This window comes from Phyllobates terribilis, unplaced genomic scaffold (genome assembly GCF_046119375.1).
Source record: "Phyllobates terribilis strain yellow unplaced genomic scaffold, ASM4611937v1 Scaffold_1__5_contigs__length_1240528914, whole genome shotgun sequence".
NCBI classification, from domain to species: domain Eukaryota; kingdom Metazoa; phylum Chordata; class Amphibia; order Anura; family Dendrobatidae; genus Phyllobates; species Phyllobates terribilis.
Genome location: NW_027362761.1, coordinates 665,516,537 through 665,542,674, shown reverse-complemented (window position 1 = coordinate 665,542,674; position 26,138 = coordinate 665,516,537). Strand labels below are relative to the sequence as shown.

Sequence of the window (26,138 nt, the reverse complement as noted above, 5' to 3'; positions counted from 1 at the left end):
ACTTTCAAATATAGCCACTCTACCTGGTGCCCTCCATTTCCCTCCTGCTGCCTCTTTTGTTCAAATCGAGTTAAAAAAAAATTTCTTGCTTGCAAGATAGCAGGCTTAGTGGCAGGATGAGTGCAATGGTAAGTTTAAACCCACACCTCCACTCCATATCCTGCAAAACAGGAAAGGTAGGGTATTTGTCTGTAGATTTAACGCTACACTCCTGATTGCCAGTGAGACGACCATCTTGGATGCAGGAGCAGAATGCTGAACTGACTGAAGAAGGCAAATGGAGGACACCAGGGTGGGTGATTATATGAGAAATGGAGAGACACTTTTTGTTGCCAGGGTGGAGAGTTTCTGTAAGTAAAACGAGTATAAATTTAGTTAGCATTTGTAAATGTGAAATTTTGGTGTACTTACGCTACACATTTTGCAGATTTTAAACCTTTGTTTTAGATAGTTTATAAACCACTTTTGTTTGATGCATTTATTTTTTCTATGTTGTGTTGTCATTTAAATTGATATTTCTATATTTCCACACAGGTTACTGTATAGAGCTATAGACTCACACACAGAGGATATGGGACCTATTTACAATTACCGCATTGAAATTGCTGTCTATTTCATTATCTACATAATTCTCATTGCTTTCTTCATGATGAATATTTTTGTGGGATTTGTCATTGTAACCTTTCAAGAACAGGGAGAACAGGAGTATAAAAACTGTGAATTAAACAAAAATCAAGTAAGAAAGAGAAATATGTTTTCAGTATTTTATTTACAATATATATTATGATCACCATTGTGACACACTTGGATCTTTTTTGTCCAACAGAGACAATGTGTACAATATGCCCTGAAGGCCCATCCTTTACGACGGTACATCCCAAAAAACCCTTACCAATATAAAGTCTGGTATTTGGTTACATCTTCTTATTTTGAATACTTGATGTTTTTTCTCATCATGTTGAATACCATTAGCCTTGGAATGCAGGTAAACCTTAATCTATTAGCCAATTTTTATTTTAATATACTATTTACTTTTAAACACAATGGGACATATTTATGTATTATCTAATTCTTAAACGGTACAAACTTAGACTCGACAGTTTTAACCACTTAGTGATGGCACCATCATTATATGGACCGGGCTCAAGAACTGATCACAACAGATTAATCTTTTAGATCTTGCTGTCAAGCATGACAGCATCATTGAAAAACTTCCAAAATGGCAGCCTTCACTTCTGGCAGCCCTCTGCATGCTAATCAGTTTCCATGGCAGCCAAACGTCTCCTGAAGGCTTTTGTATCTGCTATGTTAGAAATCGTATGAAGCCCAGCCCACTGTTGAGATTCATAGGAGATTGGCAATTTCACATTACATTCTTGACTAGGTGATCAAGCCTAATGTTTTTTGCATTAAAAATTCTAAAGAAATTAAAAAAACAATGAAAAAAAAAGTATAAGTTTAAATTGCCCCCCTTTTACCCAGACATATATAGCAAAATGTAAAAAAATATTTGTATTTTGGAATTGCCGACTGTATAGTTTCCTGAAGTAATAACATTTCAAAATATTTATCCCATAGGTTGTATGCCAAAATAAAGCAATGGAAATACCAGAATTGATGTTTTTTGTTTGCCGCGCTCCCCGCAAATAATGCAACAAACATTTATTGAAACTTCACAGGTACCCCAAAAAGGTATCAATAAAACCGCACCAGTCACGATACTGTTGCAGGATTTCTCAGGGCAGGGGCCTCCTTCCCTATCCCTCATGCTAGGGGGCACCCTCATCTATCCTTGTCTCCCAGATTACCCCAAAAGGTGGAGAGGCCGGTGTCACGTGCCTTGCTATGCTCCTGACTTACCCTTATCTGTTCCCTTCACCGCCTAGTAAGGTGTGAGGCCTAAGTGTATAAGAATACACTAACCAGACAGACAAAGGAAGACAGACAGGGATAAATGAAAACTGCAATCAAACAAAATACACTCACCAAGCAACAGAGTGGAACACTGGAGGATAAGGAAAATGAAACCAAATATGAGAGGATAATGATGAATGCGCAAACAAACTCCATGCAGAAATCTCTGGAACAACTTTCCAACTGCCAAGTCTAAACATCGAACAACTCCTCCAACTCCAAAGCAGGCGGGGAGTGTCCAACACAGAACAACTGAGGCAATCCATAATGGAGAGCTCTAGGAGATCAACTGAACTGATTAACCCTAGCAATGCCAGAGCAAAGAAAACCTGCACTGTTTAGTATGATGATGAAGCAGTTCTAACCAGTGCAGGAGTTCGGTTAACCAGACGCCGCAATCTTCTGGCCCCTTTCTGTTGCGGTATCATCACGACAGTACCCGCCTTCTAAGAGGGACCTCCGGAACCTCAGGGCCAGGTTTATCTGGATGTGCAACGTGAAAAGACCGGACCAACCTGATCGCAGGAGCGTCAGTTGCTGGTGCCAACATTCTCTCCTCAGGATTGTAACCCTTGCATTGTACTAGATACTGAAGAGCCGGCGTACCAAGCGAGAATTGATAATGTTTTCTGTCTGGAATTCCAGATTCCCATCAACAATGGCTGGGGATGGTGGGGATGATTCAGAGGAAGCAATGTATTTTTTGAGAAGTGATCAATGAAACACATTATGAATCTTAAAAGTTTGTGGCAAAGCAAGGCGAAACGATACTGTATTGATGACGGTGACAATCTTTAAGGAGTGGATGAACCTGGGTCCCAATTTCAAAGAAGGAGCTGTTATGTTCTGCTACCAGAGCTAAGGAAAGAGAGGAGATCTGTCCCTACGATAGAACTCAGCTTAATCCCTACGATGTAACAGGGGACCTGATCCTGCGATCAGACCTGCTAAAGTCCTAAGCTAGTCTGTACGGAGACCTATAGATGTGGGGAAGGAATCCCTACAAGTACTAAGGACTGGGAGGAATATGGGACACCTCCTAACAGAAATAGTAGCAGACAGACGAACAAACAAAATATATAGAACATAGAGGTCAGAAGACCAAGCAAACTAACAGAGCAAGACACAGAGCACAGGCTAGCTAGAAAGTAGATATACAATGAAGTCCAGCAAAGCCAGAAGGGCGGAGCAGGATTAAATAGGCCAACAAGGTCAAGTGACCAGCAAAGGAAAAAAAAACTAAGAGCAAGGTTCTAACAGTACCCCCCCTTCTAAGAGGATCCTCCGGATCCCCTAGGACCAGGCTTATCAGGAAATCTCCTGTGAAACGCTCTGATAAGTCTGGACGCGGAAACATCATCCGACCTCACCCAAGAGTTATCCTTGGGTCCGAAACCTTTCCAGGCCACAAGATACTGCAAACTACCTCTATACAGTCTAGAGTTAAGGATGCGAGAAATTTCATATTCCCCGTCCTCCACCACCGGAGGAACAGAGGCAGAGGCGTCACAATCCGATACAACAGCTTTTTTCAACAGAGAGACATGAAATACCGGATTAATTCTCCAGGAGGTAGGAACCTCCAACCAAACTTGGGACCCAATTTCTTAGAAGGAATCCTCAACCGCAGATTCCTAGAGGACAACCAAACCATGTCACCAACAGCGAACAAAACCTCCTGTCGTTTCCTATCAAAGTAGTCCTTAGATTTTCTGTTGGCCTCCTGAAGATTACCACGCACATCCGTCCAAACTCTCTCCAAATCACCGGAAAAATTCTCCTCCTCAGGCACGGCAGATCCCAACTTGGAGAACGACCCAAACGACGGATGTCTCCCAGAACAACAAAAAAAAGGCGAACAACCAACAGAAGAAGATGTATGATTGTTCAGAGCAAATTCAGCAAGTGGCAGAAACTCAGACCACCCCTCTTGATTGTCTGCCACAAAACAATGCAAGAACTGCTCAACATCCTGGTTTTTCCTTTCTCTCTGGCCATTAGATTCAGGATGATATCCGGACGAGAACGATAAATGAACTCCCAACCTGTCACAAAAGGCACGCCAAAAACGAGCCACGAACTGAGGACCCCTATCAGAAACAATGTCAGTAGGGACGCCATGAAGTCTGACAATTTCCTTGACAAAGGCCTTAGCGAGAGTTTTAGCGCAGGGCAGTTTGACAAAGGGAATCAAGTGACACATCTTGCTAAAGCGGTCCACGACCACCCAGATGACAGTAAAACCCTCAGAGGGGGGAAGGTCAGTTATAAAGTCCATAGCCAAATGTGTCCAAGGAGCACTGGGAACCTCCAAAGGACAAAGCAACCCCGCAGCAGGAGTATGTGAGGACTTAGATCGAGCACATATAGTACATTGACGCACCCACTTAATGACTTCCTTCTGCCATCCAGGCCACCAAAAACTGCGACCCACCAGTCTCTTGGTCTCAGAGATTCCGGGATGACCTGCCAACCGAGATTCGTGACACTCAACAAACAAATCTCTCCTAAAGGTCCCAGGCACAAACAACCTCCCATGAGGAGTGTTAGAAGGGGCATTCTCCTGTGCTTTAAGAATCTCATTTTCCAAAACGGAGTCCAAAGCAGCTATCACAACACCTTCTTGTAAAATGTTCTCCTCTTTCTCAGCACCGACTATGGGAGAAAAACTGCGAGACAAGGCATCCGCCTTAACATTCTTAGTACCAGGGATGTAAGTAACGGAGAAATTAAACCGCGAGAAAAACAGTGCCCACCTAGCCTGACGGGCATTCAGGCGCTTGGCAGCATCAAGATATATCAGATTTTTATGATCCGTAAGAACCTGAACGGGAAATTCCGCACCTTCCAAGAAGTGGCGCCAGTGTTCAAATGCGAGTTTAATAGCCAATAATTCCCGATTACCAATATCGTAATTCAGTTCAGTCTCCGAAAATTTTTTTGAAAAAAAAGCACAGGGATGTAATCCATCCCCGTTATCCTGGTACAATACTGCGCCAACCCCCACAGAGGAAGCATCAACCTCAACCAAAAACGGCCTAGTAACATCAGGCTGCATAAGGATGGGAGCAGAGGTGAACCTCTCCTTGAGATACACAAAAGCTTCAATGGCCTCAGAAGACCACTGAACCGCATCAGCACCTTTCCTGGTGAGATCAGTCAGAGGTTTGACAATACTAGAAAATTTTTTTATGAATTTTCTGTAGTAATTGGCGAAACCCAAAAACCTCTGTATCGATTTCAAACCAATAGGCCTAGGCCATTCCTGCACAGCCTGAACCTTAACCGGATCCATCTGAAAACCTTTGCTGGAGATAATGTAGCCCAAAAAACTAATTCTCTGTACAGCGAACTCACATTTCTCCAGCTTAGCAAAAAGCGAATTGTCCATTAATAACTGTAATACCTCACGCACGCTCCGCCAATGAGACTCCAGATCCGGCGAATAAATCAAAATGTCATCCAAATACACAACCACATTTTTGCCGATCAAAGGTCTAAGGATGTCATTAATCAGATTCTGAAAAAATGCAGGAGCATTAGTAAGACCAAAAGGCATAACCAGATTCTCAAAATGACCCACAGGAGTGTTAAAAGCAGTCTTCCATTCGTCACCCTCCTTCATGCGCAACAGATTGTATGCCCCCTTAAGGTCAATTTTAGAGAACCATTTGGCCCCCATTAACTGGTTAAACAGATCAGGAATCAATGGCAGTGGGTAAGGATTGCGTACAGTAATTTTGTTAATCTCACGAAAATCCAGACAAGGACGTAAACCGCCGTCCTTTTTTTTTACAAAAAAAAATCCAACCAACACAGGAGAGTTAGAGGACATAATGTGACGGGCAGCCAAACATGTCTGTATGTATTCCTCCAAAGCCTTCCTCTCAGGAATAGTAAGGTTAAATAAACGACTTTTAGGAAGAGTCGCTCCAGGGACAAATTCAATAGAACAATCATAGTCTCTATGAGGAGGCAAAACCTGCGATTCCTTCTCAGAAAAAACTCTCCAAAAAGCCTGAATAGGAACAGGCAATTCTCCCCTATCCAAAGCTGCAATACGCCCGTTACAACACTTGTCATAACATTTATGGCTCCAGGATTTAATTTCACTGGTAGACCAATCCAGTACAGGATTGTGAAATTTTAACCAGGGCAATCCCAATATTACTGGAGAAGGCAAGTTATTCAACACTACCAAATCCAATTTCTCATGGTGAACACCATTAATAGTGAGAGGAAATTCACAGACCTTGAGAGTAATATTCTTCAAAGGGGAACCATCCACAGAAACCACAGCAATGGGGGATGATAAAGGTTCAGGTTTTAAATTGAGTCTTTCCACGAATCCCCCATCAATTACATTCAGAGTAGACCCACAATCCACAAACACCCGAAATTCCATTAATTTTTTCTGAGCAATCGTGGAAGCAGCTAAAAATATACCCTTGGAATTTAAACAGGCAATACGGGCGTGACTGACCATTTTTTTTTCTTTCTTCATACGAAGCTCACAGCCTTTAATCAAATGACCAGATTTTCCGCAATAGAAACACAAGCCTTCAGAAAATCGACGGTCTTTTTTTGAGAGCGAGGTGTCACCGATCCAATCTCCATCGGTTCACCACTGTTAGTACACACATTCTCATAACCAGAAACTGACATAGCAGAGGATTTGCTCTCATTAACCCTTGCACGCAGTCTTCTATCCACCCGTATAGCTAATTGCATAGCCTGTTGCAAATCTTCAGGTGTAGGATAAGCAATTAGCAGGTCTTTAACCCTTTCACTGAGCCCAGCAAGAAATAGACTTTTCAGAGCAGAATCGTTCCACCCTGTTTAAGTAGACCAACGACGGAAATGAGTACAATATTTTTCCACATTACCTGATCCTTGTTTTAAACGTCTCAACTCAGTCTCAGCTGATGCGACACGGTCAGGATCATCATATAATAGTCCCAAAGCAGAAAAAAAACTATCCACTGATCTGAAGCATGTATCACTAGGTTGCAAAGAAAAGGCCCACTCCTGAGGCTCTTTGCGCAAAAGTGACATTATGAACCCTACGCGCTGGGATTCATCCCCAGAGGACTTGGGTCTCAAACGAAAATACAATAAGCAAGCATTTTTAAATGAAAAAAATTCTCGGTGTTCACCAAAAAATAAATCCGGCAAACATACCTTAGGCTCCAAGAAATGTGCTCCACTACAGTTACTCACGTGCTGACGGAGCTCGGCCACCTCCAGAGAGAGTCCCTGCAGGCGATGAGCCAGATCCTGAACCGACACCATGATGGAACAGAAAAATCTTTCCTTAGAGAATTTGCTGGCTGGACTTACTGTTATGTTCTGCTACCAGAGCTAAGGAAAGAGAGGAGATCTGTCCCTACGATAGAACTCAGCTTAATCCCTACGATGTAACAGGGGACCTGATCCTGCCATCAGACCTGCTAAAGTCCTAAGCTAGTCTGTACGGAGACCTATAGATGTGGGGAAGGAATCCCTACAAGTACTAAGGACTGGGAGGAATATGGGACACCTCCTAACAGAAATAGTAGCAGACAGACGAACAAACAAAATATATAGAACATAGAGGTCAGAAGACCAAGCAAACTAACAGAGCAAGACACAGAGCACAGGCTAGCTAGAAAGTAGATATACAATGAAGTCCAGCAAAGCCAGAAGGGCGGAGCAGGCTTAAATAGGCCAACAAGGTCATGTGACCAGCAAAGGAAAAAAAAACTAAGAGCAAGGTTCTAACAGGAGCCTTCAACTTAATGTTTTTCAAGGACAACCTCACCAAATCACCAACACACAGATCTGGACCCACCAAATGTCTCCAATCTACCCTACTGTTATATTTGGACCCCATCTTCTTCAAATTATCAAGAACACCTTGCCACATTGATATAATAGATGAAGTTAACTGTTCCTCCTATGGTAGTCCTGAAGAACGATTCCTATTGATGGAGCAGAATTGAGGATGAAATCCACATGATCCGAAGAATGGGGATTTGCCTTGATTCGTGACAACTGTTATTCACAGCAAACTCCGCTAGAGGTAAATAAAAGACCCAATCCTCCTGATTCTCGGACACAAAACACCTAATATATGTCTCAAGATTCTGATTCATTTTTCCCATTAGACTGTGGATGAAAGGTGGATGAAAATGAAAGATGAACACCCAAGCGAGCACAAAATGCTTTCCAAAATTTGGAAATAAATTGCACCCCTCAGTCAGAAACAATATTAGATGGAATCCCATGTAATTTCACGATTTCTTTATCAAAAATGTGAGCCAAAGTCTTGGCATTAGGTAGAGCAGGTAATGCAATGAAATGAGTCATCTTGCTGAATTACCACCAATATTACAGTATTACCCGCAGATATCGGTAGATCAGTGATAAACTCTACCAACAAATGAGTCCAAGGTCTACAGGGAGATTATGGTGGGTCTCAGATCGTGCACAAGTACTGAAGGCAGCTACATACTCCCGAACACTGTGATGCACCCCATACCTTAAAAAAAACAATGAGTAAGAAGATCTGTGGTGGCTTTACTACCTGGATGTCTGGCCAAGACCGAATCATGATGTTCACTTAAAATTTTAAGACGGAGGTTCACAGGAACAAACAGTTTACCTGAAGGACAGGCAGCAGGGGCATCCCCCTGATCCTCTACAACCTCGCTCTCTAGATCAGAACATATAGTTGCAATAAGTACCCCTTTCTGTAATATAAGAACCGGTTCACAATTACTTACTCCCGCATGAAAACAACGAGATAAGGCATCTGCTTTAATGTTCTTATCCCCCGGTCTATATGTTACAAAAAATTGTATCTGGTGAAGAACAATGACCATCTTGCCTGTCTAGGAGTCAAAGTTTTGCAGGTTCCAAATACAAAAGATTTTTATGATCATTGAATACCATGACTGGATGAACTGCCCCCTTCAAAAAATGTTGCCACTCCTCAAAAGCCCACTTTATTGCCAAGAATTCCCTATTACCAATGCCATAGTTTTTCTTGGCAAACATCATGCACAAAGATGCCATTTACTTAGAGATGAACCCTTCGAGAATACAACCTCAACCCCCCACTTCTGACGCGTCAAAATCTACAATGAATGGCTGAGTGACGTCAGGCTGTATAAGAATCGGCGCAGACGCAAAACATTTCTTTAAAGTAGCAAATGCCTCACTGGCTGGACTGGACCATTTAGAAAAGTCCATCCCTTTCCTGGTCATATCCATCAGAGGTTTAGCCACTACCGAAATGTTCTTGATGAACTTACGTTAGTAATTGGAGAACCTTAAAAACCTTTGTAAAACTTTTGAGTCATCAGGAGAATTCCAATCCAGTACCACCCAGACTTTCACCGGATTCATGAGATAACCGGTGGACGATAAGTAATAACCCAGAAAAGGGATCTCTTGAACTGAAAACATACATTTCTATGGTTTGACATATAATTTATTGTCTCTGAGTATTTGTAAGGCCTGCCTGACACGTACCCGATGTGACTCGTGGTCTGGCGAACAAATCAATATGTCACCAAGATAAACCACCACAAATCTACCTGCCAGAAGACAAAAAAATGTCATTCACAAAGTGCTGAAAGACGGCGGGAGCATTAGTCAACCCAAATGGCATAACAAGGTTTTCATAGTGTCCCTCAGGTGTATTAAAAGCAGTTTTCCACTCATTCCCCTCCTTTAAACGGATGAGATTATATGCCCCCCCAGAGGTCCAGTTTAGAAAAACATTTTGCCCCAATGATCTGGTTAAAGAGGTTCAAAATGAGAGGGAGAGGATATGGATGCCGGACCGTGATCCAATTTAGTTCACGGAAATCTAGGCGTACCCCCCGCCTTTTTTCTTAACAAAGAAAAAACCTGCTGCATCGGGAGAAGAGGAATGTCTGATATGACCCTTAGCCAGACTTTCTGCAATTTAATCCTTCATGGCCTGTCTCTTCGGACCTGAAATATTATATAACCTGTTCTTTGGTAATTTGGCCCCAGCAGTTAGATTAATGGCGCAATCATAAGGACGATGTGGAGGGAGCTCTTGACACTCCTGTCCCAAGAACACATCCACAAAGTCAGACAGGTATACCGGCTCCATCTTACTATCTCCCGAGCCTGCTAGTCCACTACAGGATTGTGCAGCGTAAGCCAAGGTAGTCCAAGAACCACTGTAGAGGGCAAGCCCACTAGCACATAACAATCGATTAATTCCAAGTACATGACCCCTACCTGCAGACATATCTCTCAAACAACCTGAGTAAAATACCACTGGCTCAAAGTGCAGAATCTATAGCAATTATGCGTATAAGTCTAGACAATTTATGTGGATTTAACCCCTTAAATACCGGGGACGTATTAGTACGCATATTTGCGTACTGCCCGTTCAGTGAGGGCTGCTGCGCTGAGCCCTCACTGAACCGAGCATATGTCAGCTGATTCTTACAGCTGACATGTGCCCGCAACAGCCGCAGGTGGAATCGCGATCCACCCGCGGCTGTTAACATGTTAAATGCCGCTGTCAATCTCCGACAGCAGCATTTAACGAGCGCTTCCGGGTAGCGCGTCATAAGCCCCGCCCACCGGCGACCCCGTCACGTGATCGCGGGTCACCGATGGGCGTGCATGACAACCCAGGGTCTGCAGCAGACGCCTGTGGTTGTCATGATCTTGTCGCTATGAGCGCCACCTAGTGGTCGGCGCTCATAGCACAGGACCATTTCTGCTGCATGCAGGGGACCTGCTCGTCCCCTGTATGTAGCAGAGGCGATCGGATAGTTGCTGCTTCTAGTCTCCTATGGAGACTATAGAAGCATGCAAAAAGTAAAAAAAAAAAGTTTTTAAAAATATAAAAAAAAATAAGAAAATATAAAAGTTTAAATCACCCCCTTTCGCCCCATTCAAAATAAAATATATATAAAAAAAAAAAAACACATACACATATTTGGTATCGCCGCGTTCAGAATCGCCCGATCTATCAATATAAAAAAAGAATTAATCCGATCGGTAAACGGCGTAACGAGAAAAAAATTCTAAACGCCAGAATTACCTTTTTTGGTCGCCGCAAAATTGCAATAAAATGCAATAACGGGCGATCAAAACATCGGATCTACCCCAAATGTTATCAATAAAAACGTCAGCCCAGTGCGCAAAAAATAAGCCATCAACCAGCCCCAGATCACGAAAAATGGAGACGCTACGGGTATTAGAAAATGGCGCTATTTTTTTTTTTACCAAATTTTGGAATTTTTTTCCACCACTTAAATATAAAAGAACCTATACATGTTTGGTGTCTATGAACTCATAATGACCTGTAGAATAAGAAGGGCAGGTTAGTTTTAGCATACAGTGAACGTGGTAAAAAAAATTAATAAAAAAACAACTGTGGTATTGCACTTTTTTTGCAATTTTACCGCACTTGGAATTTTTTTCCCATTTTCTCGTACAGGATATGGTAAAATTAGTAATGGCGTTGAAAAGTACAACTCGTCCCGCAAAAAATAAGCCCTCACATGGCCATATTGACCAAAAAATAAAAACGCTATGGCTCTGGGAACAAGGGGAGCAAAAACTAAAATGCAAAAACGAAAAATGCTCCGGGGCTTACCCTGGTCCTGGATGAACGGGTGTCAATCAGATTAAATCCTGCCCTACTATCCAAAAAGACTGAAATAACCACCTTACTTTCACCAAAATGCATCTCAGCCTGTGAAAAGAAAAAGAATTGTGACCTACTCACTAACCTCCCCGCAACCCGAGCTCCTTAGTTTGGCTGCGGCTGGTTGCAGTTAGGTATGGATGGACCCACAAAATGACCCTTCACACCACAGAAAAAGCACACTCCCTCTTTGTGCAGAACTGCAGGAGGACCGATGAAACGAATCGTCCACCCTCCAACTGCATGGGTTCCTCGGTTGACTCAGCCCTAGGTTGCCTTGACCCCGGACCACCCGAATATTGGGACCCCTCTTTATGTCTCTGACGTAGGCTGTGGTCCACAAGCATAGCTCGAGACATGGCCACCTCCGGGGTCTCATACAGGGCAAAGGCATCCTTCAGTCTCACAGAAAGCCTCTGACAGAACTGACTATGGAGCGTGGGGTCATTCCACTTAGTATCCATAGACCACCCACGGAACTCAGTGCAATCCTCTTCCGCTGGCCACTATCCATGCTGAATTCAACAGAATTTAGACTTGGCCGGAGAGACACAGTCAGGGTCATCATAGATGTGACCCAGAGCCTGAAAAAATTCCTCAACCTACTGAAGCGACTGAGAGAAAATGCTTCTGGGTCACCCTGGAGGAGAGAAATTACGATCCCCATCCATTGATTCTCGGGAACCTGAGCAGTGAGGACATAACTTAAAATAGAGTTTGCAGACCTCCCTGAAAACAACAAACTTAACCCGACCCCCAGAGAGCCTATGCGGGAGAGCGATCTTGGGCTCCACTAGGGGGCCTTAAGCCTGAAGTGAAAGGCTGCTGCAAATCAACTACGCATAAGTCTGCCACCTCCAAGCTGAGTTGTTGTAGTTGCCCTGCCAAAGCAGCCACTGGATCCATAATGGATCCAAAAAAGTTCGGGCAGTGATAATGTCACGGTACTGTTGCTGGATTTCTCGGGGCATTGGGCTCCTTCCCTATCCCTCACACTAGGTGGCGCCCCAGTCTATCCCTGTCTCCCGGATTACCCAGGAAGGTGGAGACACCAGGGTGTTGCTATGCCTTGCTATGCTCCTGACTTACCCTTATCTGTTCCCTCCAACACCTATGAAGGTGTGAGGCCAAAGTGTATAAGAATACACTAACCAAACAGACAAGGAAGACAGACAGGGATAAATGAAAACTGAAATCAAACAAATTACACTCATCAAACAACAGAGTGGAACACAGGGGAGGATAAGGAAGGTGAAACCAAATATGAGAGGATGAGGATGAACATGCAAACAAACTTCATACAGAAATCTTTTGAACAAGTCTCCAACCGCCAATTCTAAACATCGAACAATTCCTCCAACTCCAAAGCAGGCAGAATGAACTAGCAATGAACTGGCAATTCCCAAATGCCAGTGGCAAGCATATATACCAGAGAGTATATATACCAGAAGGAAGGCAATCCATGATGAAGAGCTCCAGGAGATCAACTGAACTGATTAACCCTAGCAATGCAAGAGCAAAGAAAATCTGCACTGTATGATGGTGAAGAAATTCTAACCAGTGCAGGAGTTCGGGTAATCAGACGCCGCGTTCTTCTGGCCCCTCTCTGTCGCAGTATCCCAATGAGAGCAGTTTTATTCATAATAAACAAGCCCTAACTCAGGTCCTTTGACAAATGAATGGTTTAATTCTAAACTAAAACTAATCTCTGCTATGACAATGAAAAATAAAAAAGTTATAGTTCTTGGAAGAAGAAAAGGAGAAACAAATGTCAAAAACAAAAAATAGTCTAGCAGAGTTCCCCAAAAGCAGAGGAACTGTAATTAGTCCCACATGTTCAATGTGAAGTCCTACTTCAATGGAGGTTGAAGTGTCAGCTCTTCTCCCTTCTGGAGAGGTCTTATGGATTTTAATTTTCTTTATGACACCCTCGTTATTAGGCTAGCACTTAGTCCAATGTACAGTACAGACCAAAAGTTTGGACACACCTCATTAAAAGATTTTTCATGACTTTGAAAATTGTACATTCACACTGAAGGCATCAAAACTATGGATTAACACATGTGGAATTATATACTTAACAAAAATGTGTGAAACAACTGAAAATATGTCTTATATTCTAGGTTCTTCAAAGTAGCCACCTTTTGCTCTGATGACTGATTTGCACACTCTTGGCATTCTCTTGATGAACTTCAAGAGAATGCCAAGTTGTTTCACACTTTTTTGTTAACTATATAATTCCACATGTGTTAATTCATAGTTTTGATGCCTTCAGTGTGAATGTACAATTTTCATTGTTATGAAAATACAGAAAAATCTTTAAATGAGAAGGTGTGTCCAAACTTTTGGTCTGTACTGTATGTGTTAGATTTTTCATGCCCTAGAAGTACATAGGACATAATATTTATTTTAGCTGACTATAGTGAGTGCACTGATCTTCCATCGACATTTGTTTTTTGCATCTTTTATTCGCTGTTTAACATGGGACTCATATTTGACCCCCACCTGTTGCTACAGATAATAGAGGCGTTGGTGTGTTAGATTTTGCATAATGTAATACTTTCATAGCTGAACAGTGAACCCCCAGAGTCAATGTAACTGGTGTTCCCTTTCCACCCCAGTCGAACACTGATGATGAGGGCAGTTGAAAGAGATCAATCTATCTTCTACTCTATGTTTGGGGATTGGAGGCCGACACTCATGTTTATAGGGCAGGGGGAATCGCAACAGCATACTGAATGAGGTTTGAGCAGAAGCTTCTAGGTATATATAAAACCACATTTTGTGGACGCTAGGATCAGTGGGAGAATGACCAGAGAAGTTGAAGGTGTGCTGTAATGCCATCAAGTCCCTGGATGGAGCCAGTGGGACCAATAAACTGTGATGCACAGGGACCGCATCTGTAAAGTCAGGCCTTGGATTTTAGGCACAATAGGTCACAGTTCCTGTTCCCAAACAAGCTCTTTACTTAGTAGATTGTGAACCAAGGGACAATCCAGTCTGATTAAAACAGCTACAGGTACTGTATTTTTCAGGCAGTTTACAAAGCTTCAGGTAAGCACATTTATCCTTTACTCTCCCCATCTTGCATTTGAAGTGTTATTTATAATATACATGCAAATCTAAAATAATTTTACAGACTTGGTGTGTGAGTTTTTAAAGTACAGTTTGCAAATTCTTTAAAAAAAATTGAAAGGAACTGGTGAGCAAGAAATTTAATCTATGTAGACATGAAATATTTAACCATATTTTATATGCAAACAGGATTTCATCTGTCTCATTTTTTTTTAGCATTATGGTCAGACTGCTGAATTTAGTCATCTATCAGATATCCTCAATGTAGCTTTTACTGGAATTTTTACTGTGGAAATGCTATTAAAATTAGCAGCTTTTAAAGCCAAGGTGAGTGTGTACACACAGAATTTTCCAGTATTTTTATATTGATGACCTATCCCTCAAAATTCAACAGTACATAAAAATAGGGCATCCCCCATCCATAAAAAATTTACTCTTTTTTTGAAGCTGGACAAACTTGTACAGAGTAATGACTGTAAGGGCTCATGCAGACAACCGTGGATCTCTGTTCGATCATGGACTGCTATGCACAGACTGACCAGGGGTCTCCTGTTCTGAGTTTGACAATCTAATAGAAATATATGAAGCTGTCATGCTCTGGTCTGAAGTCCCCTCGGCCAGTTCGTGCACTGCAGTCTGTGATCGGACTGAGATTCAAGGATGTCTGCTTGAGCCCTAATAATAATCATTTTACAGTTCTCAGTGAAAGCAGGTAATGTATTGATATCGCAATTACCAACTGCTATAGACATACTGTATATCACTTAGAATCTGTCACGACTCTGTTGCCGGGGCCAAGGGCTCCTACCCTGTTCCTAGCGCTAGGGGGCGCCATATCTATCCCTGTTCCCCAGATTACTTTTGAAGGTGAAGATGCCGGGGCCATGTACCTTGCGGAGTTTCTGAATTCACCCTTAGTCTGTTCCCTTCCCCAGCACAGGGAGGCGGGGAGTAGTAGTGTATGGAAATACACCAACCAGACTAACAAGGGATTACGTACAGGAATAAAGGAAAATACCAATCATACAAATGAGCTCACGCAAACAACAAAGGGCTACATCAGGGAGTGAAGGAAGGGAAAAATCAAAGAAGGAGAAGAAATGGATTCGCAAACAACCAAAGTCAACCAACAGTCACTAGATAAATCCACCTAACGACTCCTCAAACAACCAAACTCCTCCAAGCTCCTTAACCATCTAGCATGAAGTTTACTCTGGAATCTTCTGATTGCCAGAGGTCAGTTTAAATAGGAGAGGGGAGTGGTCAATTCTGAACAGCTGAGAGCATCAAGGCAAACAAGCTTCCAGGAGTTCACAACTGAACCAAATTAACTCCTGCACTGCTAGAGGAAACCTGCACCTTTTAATATGAAGATGAAGTGCTTCTAATAAGTGCAGGACTACGATAAATCAGACGTTGTGGTCTTCTGGTCCTTTACTGTCATTGCAAACCCGTGACCAAATCTTAAAGATGCACTCCCGGCAAAAAATGTATTTGCTAATTCTTTATAAAGTCGATCCGGTCCCCTTCTGTGCCACTGGACTTCAAACCTGACTAGCCAGATCACATAGGGTTATGTGTGGACCAGAAGTCACTTTCACAACTTTTTAACTTTATGGAGAATTGTTCTGAGGCTCACTAGACTTCCATTAGTGGAAGTAGCACCGCCCCACCACAGCAGTCCCTATGTGAGCTGGCAATGATGAGGAGAGGTCACATGGACCAGAGCAACACTAGAAACTAGGAAAGTCAACGATCAGGTAAGTATTTTAATGCAACTACATTACATCACATTCATGTTTAGAAAGAATTAGTGAATAATTATTTTGCTTCTTTGGGACTCCTTCTTTAATGACTTATTTTGGCTTTCCAATATGTCTGTAAAAATGTTGGCTTTCTGTTGTTTTTTTTTTATAAGTTGTCCAGAAAAAAAAACGTTTGCAACCTTTCTCTGAATTAGCCCATGTATGATTTATGTTGACAATGCTTATATTCTTTAAAATAGTTGTGGAAGGCTTTAGTTGTATCACATTGTGAATATGAACTCTGATAAAATTGCATCCTGTTCCTATCAGTTAATCAGAGTATAGATGGTTCTAGAAAAAAAAGCTTTATTAAAGCTTTATTACATTTACATGAAATTCAACATAATATATTAAGTCACAAATGTTAATCTGATTCAAACATGGTTCTTCTTTCTTTTTATTTTTAGGGATACTTTGGAGACCCCTGGAATGTTTTTGATTTCCTAATTGTTATAGGCAGTGTAATAGATGTAATCCTGAGTGAGATTGATGTAAGTAACATCTTCAATAACTGATCTAGTTTGGTATATAATAGGGGCAAATTACTTCCAGCTTTAAAGGGAATCTGTCACCCCGTGAGACCTATCAGACCGCTAATTGGGCATACAGGTTATAGAAATGTGAATCTATACTTACTTGTATGTCCCATATTACCAGTCTTGTGGCTGTGAAATTTGTTTTTATTACTTGTGGGTTACGCTGTGTTCTCGTCCAGGGGACGGGAAAAAATCCCGCCTACTTGTTTAATTAAAATATTTCTCCCCCTCCCCTGCACGTCATCTAGTGCGCAGGTGCCGGGAAGTCAGTGTGCCTCGCTGGCACCTGCGCACTAGATCCCTGCTCTTCACTTGTACACAGACAGCAGGGAAATAACAGATGAAGTGCGCAGGCGGGGGATCCGGCCATGGGAACTGCACATCAAATGGCACTGTGACATGCCGTGTGTCGTGCAGGCGAGGGCAGGGGAGGGGAGAAATATTTTAATTAAACAAGTAGGCGGGATTTCTGTTTCCCGGACGGGAACACAGCGTAACCCACAAGTAATAAAAAGCCATTTCACAGCCACAAGACCGCTAATATGGGCCATACAGGTAAGTATAGATTCACATTTCTATAACCTGTATGCCCATATTAGCGGTCTGATAGGTCTCAGGGGGTGACAGATTCCCTTTAATGTTCGTTCTAGAAAATATTGATAAATTATTTATTGCTGTTGTAGTAATTAATCACTGACCCAACAATAAAAGCAGCTGCATGATTTTTGAATACTAATACATAGGTGTTCAGAACCAAACATGCCTGTCAAGTTTTTGGAATTCCAATTGCAAATCAAAGCATATGTCCCTTTTTTTTTTTTTTTTACTTTTGATGATGTATGTTAATGCACATTTTTCTTCAATTCTTTCTTTTTCTGCAAGCTTCAGAACATGATAGGAGATCATGAGGTTGAGCAATAGAAAACTTGTGACTCCCATTTGTGCACACATCCATGGGGCATTTTCTTTTTTTCCTGGTTTTGTTGCTGGAAGATGTTTTTAACCTTCCACTAACATAGCTTCAATATTGCCTAAGCTTATTCCTGCCCCCCTCCACTGACCATTTTATTACTACATAGCTTTATCTGCTAAGCGTTGCTGTGTTTTTCTGTTCAGACTGTCTTGCTCCCAGTGGTGAGTTGTCCTGTCTCAGTGGTGGTTGCAAGCCCATGTTGTAAATATTAGCTGCATGCTCTTGCTGTGCAAACAGGCCATTTGTGTTTGTCCTTTTTGTCACCAATCATTTACCACTATCAAGCTCAAACAAGACCTGGAAAAAAATCTTAATCTCTCAAATTTGCCGTTTTTTTTTTTTTTTTTACTCTCTTTCTCTTAATCCGCTTTTATTATATTTTATTCACCTATTGTAGATTAAAGTGCACCTGTCAACAGGATTTTGCTCAGTAAACTACATACACTCTCAGGAGGGCGACATTACACTGATTAACATGATACCATGGTTGATGAAATCTGTCCTGTGGTTCTTGTGTAATCTTTACTTTCAGTTTGGACATAATGATATGCTCGTGCTTCTGGGAGGGCCTCTATCTGGTGCTCTGCTTACATATTCATCTGTATGCTCTTATGACAGGTCACTGTGCCTTCACTGACCTGCCTCCTATTTTACACAATGCATCTAGTAGTGCGGCGTTATGTAAAATAGGAAACAGGTCAGTGAAGGCACAGTGACCTGTCATAAGAGCATACAGATGAATATGTAAGCAGAGCACCAGATAAAGCCCTGCCCACAGGCCGCCCCGAAGCACGGGCATATCATTATCTCCAAACTGAAAGTAAAGATTACACAAGAATCACAGGACAGATTTCATCAACCAAGGTATCATGTTAATCAGTGTAATGGCACCCACTTGACAGTGTAAGTAGTTTACTGAGCACAATCCTGCTGACAGGAGACTTTAATTTCTTAAAGTTCAAACTTTTACTTTTATTTTTCACTGCAAGCAAAACTGTTTCTGTAATTGCAATGCACTCCAGTAGGTTCAAGTATATGCTTCGATGTGCATCCTGGGGGATACATACAGTATCATCCCTCGCGTATGATCCCTCTCGCTGCCTAATAACTATCCATGCTGAGTTTGAGCAATGGCTGTCTCCACTGAATCTGGAGCAAGGGAAGGCCGTGTGCGATAACGGTGCAAACCTGGTGGCGGCCCTACGCTGGGGCAACCTCATGTGGCTTGCATGGCTCGCATCCTCAACCTGATAGCACAGAAATTTCTCCACTACTATCCCAGCCTGGATGCGCTACTGCAGAAACCACGGTCTCTGTGTGCTCACTTAAAACTATAAAAACAGCAGGATCTTTATTATAATAACCAGACTCGCCAATGTAACCTCTTAATCCTTGCAAGCTTCAACACCATGTTCGCAAGGTAGACAACAAACTAACTCCTTTATGATGATAAAGGTCACCATCTCCTTAGCTTGCTGGTTGTCACAAATAATTTGGAGATTTGTGGCAGCTCTGTTTATGCTGTAATTTAAATGTAGTTTTTTTCCTTTTGGTCCAGCAAGGGTTACTGCTAGTCTCTTGCTGGCAGCCTTTTGTTAGTGGTCAGCTGATGTTGGTTGGTGTCACTCCCACCTCCCTTTAAATAGCCACATGTTCCATCAGCTGACCACTGGTTATAGTTCATTCTATGCTGACCTCTTTGAAGGAGCCAGTCTCTGGAGAAGCTGTCGTGTTCGTTGCTATTGCAGCATTGAAGTTTTCTGTTGGAGAGATGTGTACTTTATGTTGTTATCTTCCCATTGTTTCTTTCCTTTCTTGTGTTGTCCTATTGTAGTGGTGAGACTAGTGCGCGCTAGCCAGGTTAAGTCCAGGGCCAGTGAGGGCTTAGGCACATGATCGCGCACAGGGGAAAGGACCCGTCCAGGGATGATAGGGGAGCTTAGGGACAGACACATATTGGTATCAGAATGTGTCCCTTCCCTTGTTCCCTACTGCTAGGGCCCTCCTTCCTCCTCTATCTCCAGTTGCATCCGTGTGGTGACACTGGTACTTTTTTGTGGGAATGAGCTTGTCTCCAACCAGCCAGAAATAGTGAATTATGGCACGCCATGGTTTGGTATTGGCACCCAGTACCGGAAGCGACGCCATACACAATTTCTATCTCTGAAATTTTATTTGGTAGACTGGCTGCCCAAACACTAGTTTCTCACAAAGGAGCTGAAGACACTGAGTGGCAGTAGGTGCAAGTTTCTCCAGCATGACCTGTTTGTTAGATATCAGAGGGAGAACAGAGAGGGCAGCATGATGGCTCAGTGGTTAGCATTGCAGCCTTGCTGGGGTCCTAGGTTCAAATCCCACCAAGGACAGTATCTGCAAGGAGTTCTCCCCATGTTTGCGTGGGTTTCCCCTGGGTTCTTCGGTTTCCTCCCACACTCCAAAGGCATACTGGAATAAAGGGATTGTAAATTGTGAGCCCTAATGGGGACAGTGCCGATAATGTCTGTAAACTATCTGAATTGTAAAGCACTGCGGAATATGTTGGCGCCATATAAAATAAAAAGATTATTATTATAATTGGGGTTTGCCAAAGTGACAGATTGCAGATCTTAAGTCTTATAGATTGCTGGAGCCAGTCCACAGTAAAAAAAAACAGCCATAGCGTCCGGGAACCTTCACACAGACTTTTTTTAGCCAGGGCTGCTTCTCTGCAGGGTTGGACGGGCCCACCAGAGAACCGGGGAATCCTCCGGTGGGCTCTGGCTTCTCCTTCAGGAGAGTTCATAGTGCAAACCTTGCAGCTGCTATGCGGCTCTTGGGTGGGGGAGAAAGGACTGTCATAGGGGGAAACCGCATCTACTCCAGCTGTCATTTCTCCCAGGAAGTCCTCTAATGCAGCTTGTTCCATAAGCAATGACAGCCCGTCCAACATCAGCTCACATTTTTCGGTGGTGCTTCGACACACAAAGATCTTTCGCCTTGAATTCTTGAATTTCATGACTATAGAGTTAGGCAGTGGCTTCATCTGCAATCTGTTTTGAGAAATAACTTGCATAAGCAAAGCCACGGTTTAGGCCACTGAAGGTCATTCAGCGAAACTCATACAGCTTTCCCACAGACTGAAAGAGGGGTATTAAGACTTCCAAGAAATCCAAGACTTCCCTATCTTCACCAAGAGGACAACTGTCAATGTTCTCCTCCTCATCTTCCTCCTCCTCATCACCCAATCGGCGTTGAGATGAGATGAGATGAGGCTAGGCTGTGTAGCATCACCATTTAGTTCCCTGCTCCTCCTGCAATGCCTCCTCTTTAAGTGTGAGCAGCGAGCGTTTCAGTAGACAGAGAAGCAGGATGGTGACGCTAATTATGGCGTCATCACCGCTCACCATCTTGGTGGAGTCCTCAAAGTTTTGGAGTACGACACAGATGTCAGACATTCATGCTCACTCGTCAGCTCTTATGTGCGGAGGCTGACCTGAAGTCCAACGGGCATGATGAAGCTGGTACTCAACAACTGGCCTCTGCTGCTCACAAACCCTTCCCAACATCTGCAACATTGATTTCCAACATGTGGTGACATTGCACCAAGCTGGAAGCTGCAAATGCTGCGGAAACTGTAGCTAACTTTTTGAAATGAGACACACGAGGTGTACTTTCACAAGCAGCTCTGGCAGATCTGGGTAGGTTTTGAGAAACTGCTGAACCACTAAGTTGAGCACATTTACTGCTCGCTCATTACTAATGTGTAACCCTGTATGGAGAACAATTTCAGCACCAAAGAATTAAAACATATAATGTAGCCTGCTTTATACATCACGGTAGTAAGAAAACCAATTTCAATTTTATCATGTGCACCCCTGTGTGGAGAACAATATCTGCACCAAACAATTTAAAGATGAAATATAGCTTGCTTTATATACCAAGGTAGTAAGAAAACCAATTTAGATTTCATCATGTGTACCCCTGAGTGGAGAACAATATCTGCACCAAAGAGTTAATTTCACTAGAGTATAACTATTATAATGAGGACCGACACCTCTTCCACTACAGCCAACCCAGCAGATGAAGACCCAACCAGGAGTCTTAAAATTTTAAAAAATTTGAGCTTGCCACCACCATTTCCATGGCCAACAGATTTTAGATTGTGAAGTTCAACCTCTTAGCTTTGTCATATGTAGGAGGAAACAATCTTTTATGTGACCACAACTGCGGGACAGAGGGCTGGCTGCAGTGGAGAGAGAGGGAGGAGTATGGTGAAATGGACAAACTGCTGGACTGTGAGTGAGGTGCAGGCTGAGATGTTATGGTGGATTGATAAAGTTGTGATGTGCTCGTTCTCTGAGATCGGTGAAAAACAGCAGGCATGTCAGCTTCCATTACAGCTGACAGGTTCTCACTCAGCCTGACTGGAGCGGGTAAAGAACTGAAGGTTCTGCAGTCGGAGACCTGCATGACAATACTTGCCATGGTAACAGAGGAGGTGGAAGAAGCAGCAGATGCAGTTGATGGGGTGGCTGATGAGGTCCAGTTGTTCTCATTTTATCGCAGTGAGATTGCCAGAGTAGTGCATATTGATTGCACATGTGAATGTTCATGCATGTAGCAGTCAAATTATTGCACTTTTTCCCTCTACTGAGTTTTTTCTTGCAAAGTTGTAAGATAACGTGAGTTAGCTCATCCTTTCCGGTGTCAAAAAAGGCCCAGGCTAGGCAATCCTCACTGCGCCTGCAAGCTGCAGATCCGCAACCAGTGTTGGTCACTGAAACAGTTGTGGCTAAGGATGCAATGCTCTACACTGTTGCATCACTCTGTGTCTGAGCCGTAGGACACAATGTAATCTCCTTGCTTTCCTCCTTCTCCACCTCCTCAGATGAGCTACTCAGCTGAATGCCTCTGGGTTCACACCACCTGGGAACTACAACCTCTTCATCATCCAATGTGTTATCCCATTCCTCACTCTGAGAGTCACCCTCCTCCTTTTCCTGCCCTAACAGCACAGTACAGTCCGCGTAAGCCTCAGGTATCTGAGTATCATCAGGATAACCTCACCCGCCCCCGGGGGTTAATATCTGAAGACTAGGGTCAGGAAGCTACTTGGATGCTACTTTGTCCAGCCCCGAATTCAATGTAAAAAAATATTAGGCATCGGTGCAGATCCTTTCTCCTCTTGACTCTGGGAATCTTTGGAGTACACTTCTGATGCCCATTGCATAGAATGTGTGCACAATTCTGCAGACTCATTCATTTGTGGTTCCCTACAGTCAGTTGGGCGATTGGACAGTTGTGAAGCAAGGGTAATTGGAGTGCGACCTCTGTGGACTGTACTATGTGTGATGTTGAGGTGGAGAAATAGGATGAGAGGCCACTTGAAGCAGTGCTTGCCATCCACTGGAGCATCTGCTCTTTCTGGTCCTCATCAACAAGGCGTACCGCTGTGTGGCTGCCAAAGAAAGGGAGTGGAGTAGCCCGTGCAGCAAAAGAAGTTGTCAGTTGTCTTTGGATAGGCCGTGACAGTGTTGGTTCACTACTACTGCTTTCACTAACATTACCACCTACCCTACGTATACATTGAACACCAAGCCTATTCCTCCTTCCACCACAACCTCTCTTTTTCCCACTTATGTTGCTCAGATAGTGTGGTAGGAGCACGCTATTAGCAACAAAAAATTTGATTTTTTACTGTGCATGAGTTCGGCACACAGCTGAATTTCAGCAGCACTAAATGACAAGGTGAGATATGGCTTGCTGTATCATGTTAGTAACAGAAGAAAGTATTTTTTTCCCCTGTATGGAGAACAATATTTGCTCCAAAGAATTAAAAGATGAAATATAGCCTGCTTTATATACCATGATAGAAAGAAAACCAATTTCTATTTTATCATGTGTGTTAGGGCACACTCAGTGGTGTGTTCTCCTCTTCATTGTCTGCTGCCCAATTGGATATAGGATGTACGGCCGGAGAAATCACTACGGATGACAGCTCGGTAGTGTCAAATGTGAGTTCTGTTTATTTGAGCCTAACACAGAAGCTTATATAGGAAGTTTCCAATATGTGACGTCATTGTGACTATACAAACATCACATTTTTCTAGTTCAATGTTTAATCAGTGTGGTCAAGCTAACTTTATTGGTTTTGGAGCAGTCATCTCTATTAGCATGTTATTGGTTTCGTACTAATATAATCTATTAGCAAATTACAGAACAATCAGATTAGCTGTCCACACAGGCAAATGCATATAAACTTTGGACTAGGAGCGGTTCCTAAGAATGTATTAATATATATGAGTTCATCAAATATATCCACATCCTTAACATTCCCCTCTTTGGAGACATGCACAATATAATCCTATCTTGCCCTAATTTTTCTGTAGAATCTATTGATCTGTCCCAGTGCACCTATCTAACTAATTGGACCAATTTAAGCAATGAAACTAACTAAGCTAATCTTCACAGTATATACGAGACGACCCATCCCTTGTGGATGGACCCCCTCCTAACGGACTCAAGTGTTCAGAAGGTCAGATCCTGTCCCTTACTAAGGTGTTCCTAATTGGGAGGCTGGGCAGGCTCCTTATTATTTAGGGGAAGTTGGGATCACAATCTTTTCAGGGGCTCCAGGTAGAGTTCATCATTTGGATCTCCAAAATCTGCATGCATCCTCATCATGGAGTTGTCTATACTTTGTGTCATCTGGAGGTGGGAAGCAAGGATCCATGTGGGCTTTCCTTCAACCTTGACTGCCATGGTAGTGAACAGGTCCTGAAATGGGCTGTCATCTCTGGGCTCGAGGATCCATCTTTTGAACTTTTGGATGAGGAACCAGTCCTTGAATTGGATCTCTCGGGTCCCTTCTAGGTCTTGGGAATCTGGGATGGAGGAGAAAACTTGAGAACATATTTTGTCACGTGTTTAGTTAATTCAACAACAAACTTAGTCTGTGCGTCCTATTGCATAGACAACTATTGTGGGAAAATATAATCCTAACCTGGGAACATTTCCAAATAGCATCTCATAGGGCTGATTTTAGTTGGGCCTGCTGGTTTGTGTCTGACACTAAATAGCCCAAGGGGAAGGCTCTCATGCTATGGCTTCCCTTTTTCTTGTGAGGCTTTAAATGTGTAGGGTTAACTCTGTCTTAAGGTTTTACATATTTCTTTTGTCAGATTGGCTGTGAATGCAGACCCTTGATCACTTTCTATAGTCTATGGAAGTCCATATCTACAAACTATTTCAGAGAATAGTTTTTTAGCTGTGGTCCTGGCCGACTGATTTTTTTCATGGGAAAAGATTCTTCTGGCCATACTGAGAAGATGTCTACCACTACAAAGGCATACTCAAACCCCCTTGAGTGTGGCATTTTTATGTGATCTGTCTGTATGTGCTGGAAAAGGGTATAGAGGTTTTGGTGTGCATTTCTGAGGGGTCTTCTCTGTCTTTCCCGAGTTGCAGCTGTTGTTGAAAAGCCTGGTACATATTAGTACTGTCTCTCAAAGCTGTGCATCTTCATTTTTGATTGGTGGGTGGTGCCATGAGCCCATCTTATTAACATTGGGTAGAGGGCTCTTAGTAGGCATAGTTTTCCATTTTGTAATATGTAATTCCATTTTGTAACAGTCTGTATTAATGTTTTTCATCCTGTCTGGCTCCATCCTGGATCCATTTGTCGTTTTCTTCTTTGGATGCTGTTGCTTGTTTCTGTAGGGGCAAAAGCATATTTCTCCCAGGATTGTTCACCAATTCCGTTTTTCTCTGTTTCAGGGTCCATCAAAGAGCATAGATGAGATGTTTTTTGTGCAAGTGGTAGTATTGCTGCTTCTTTTGCTGCTTTGTCTGCCAAACTGTTGCCGTCTTTTGAGGTTCCTCCAGTGTGTGCCTTAACCTTTATCACCGCAACTATTTCTGGCATCAACGGGTACTCCATCAGTTCTTGTATGGCGTTATGGTGTCTTACTGAGGTTCCATTAACCGTGATGAAATCTCTTGCCCTCCAGATTGGTCTATAGCGCTTTCCTCTGGGTAGCCATCCTGTGCAGACAGGGATGCAGGCAGTGGTTATGCTAGCAGCTGGGTGTCTTCCTTGACCACTGCCATACCCATGTGAAAATGGCCTTCTTGGTCTGCATATCTTGATCCATCCATAAAAGAGAGTCATG

At 42.8% G+C, this 26,138-nt stretch overlaps 1 protein-coding gene across 1 annotated transcript in view; it reads left to right on the top strand.

The window, feature by feature from the left end:
* Positions 1–26,138, top strand: part of CACNA1S (calcium voltage-gated channel subunit alpha1 S) — a 1,485,309-nt gene that overhangs the window by 847,747 nt on the left and 611,424 nt on the right. Inside the window, exons 26-29 of the mRNA XM_073685020.1 lie at positions 535–736; positions 827–985; positions 14,891–15,001; positions 16,887–16,970. Of these exons, the coding sequence (XP_073541121.1) occupies positions 535–736; positions 827–985; positions 14,891–15,001; positions 16,887–16,970 (556 nt within the window). The remainder of the gene's footprint in view (positions 1–534; positions 737–826; positions 986–14,890; positions 15,002–16,886; positions 16,971–26,138) is intronic.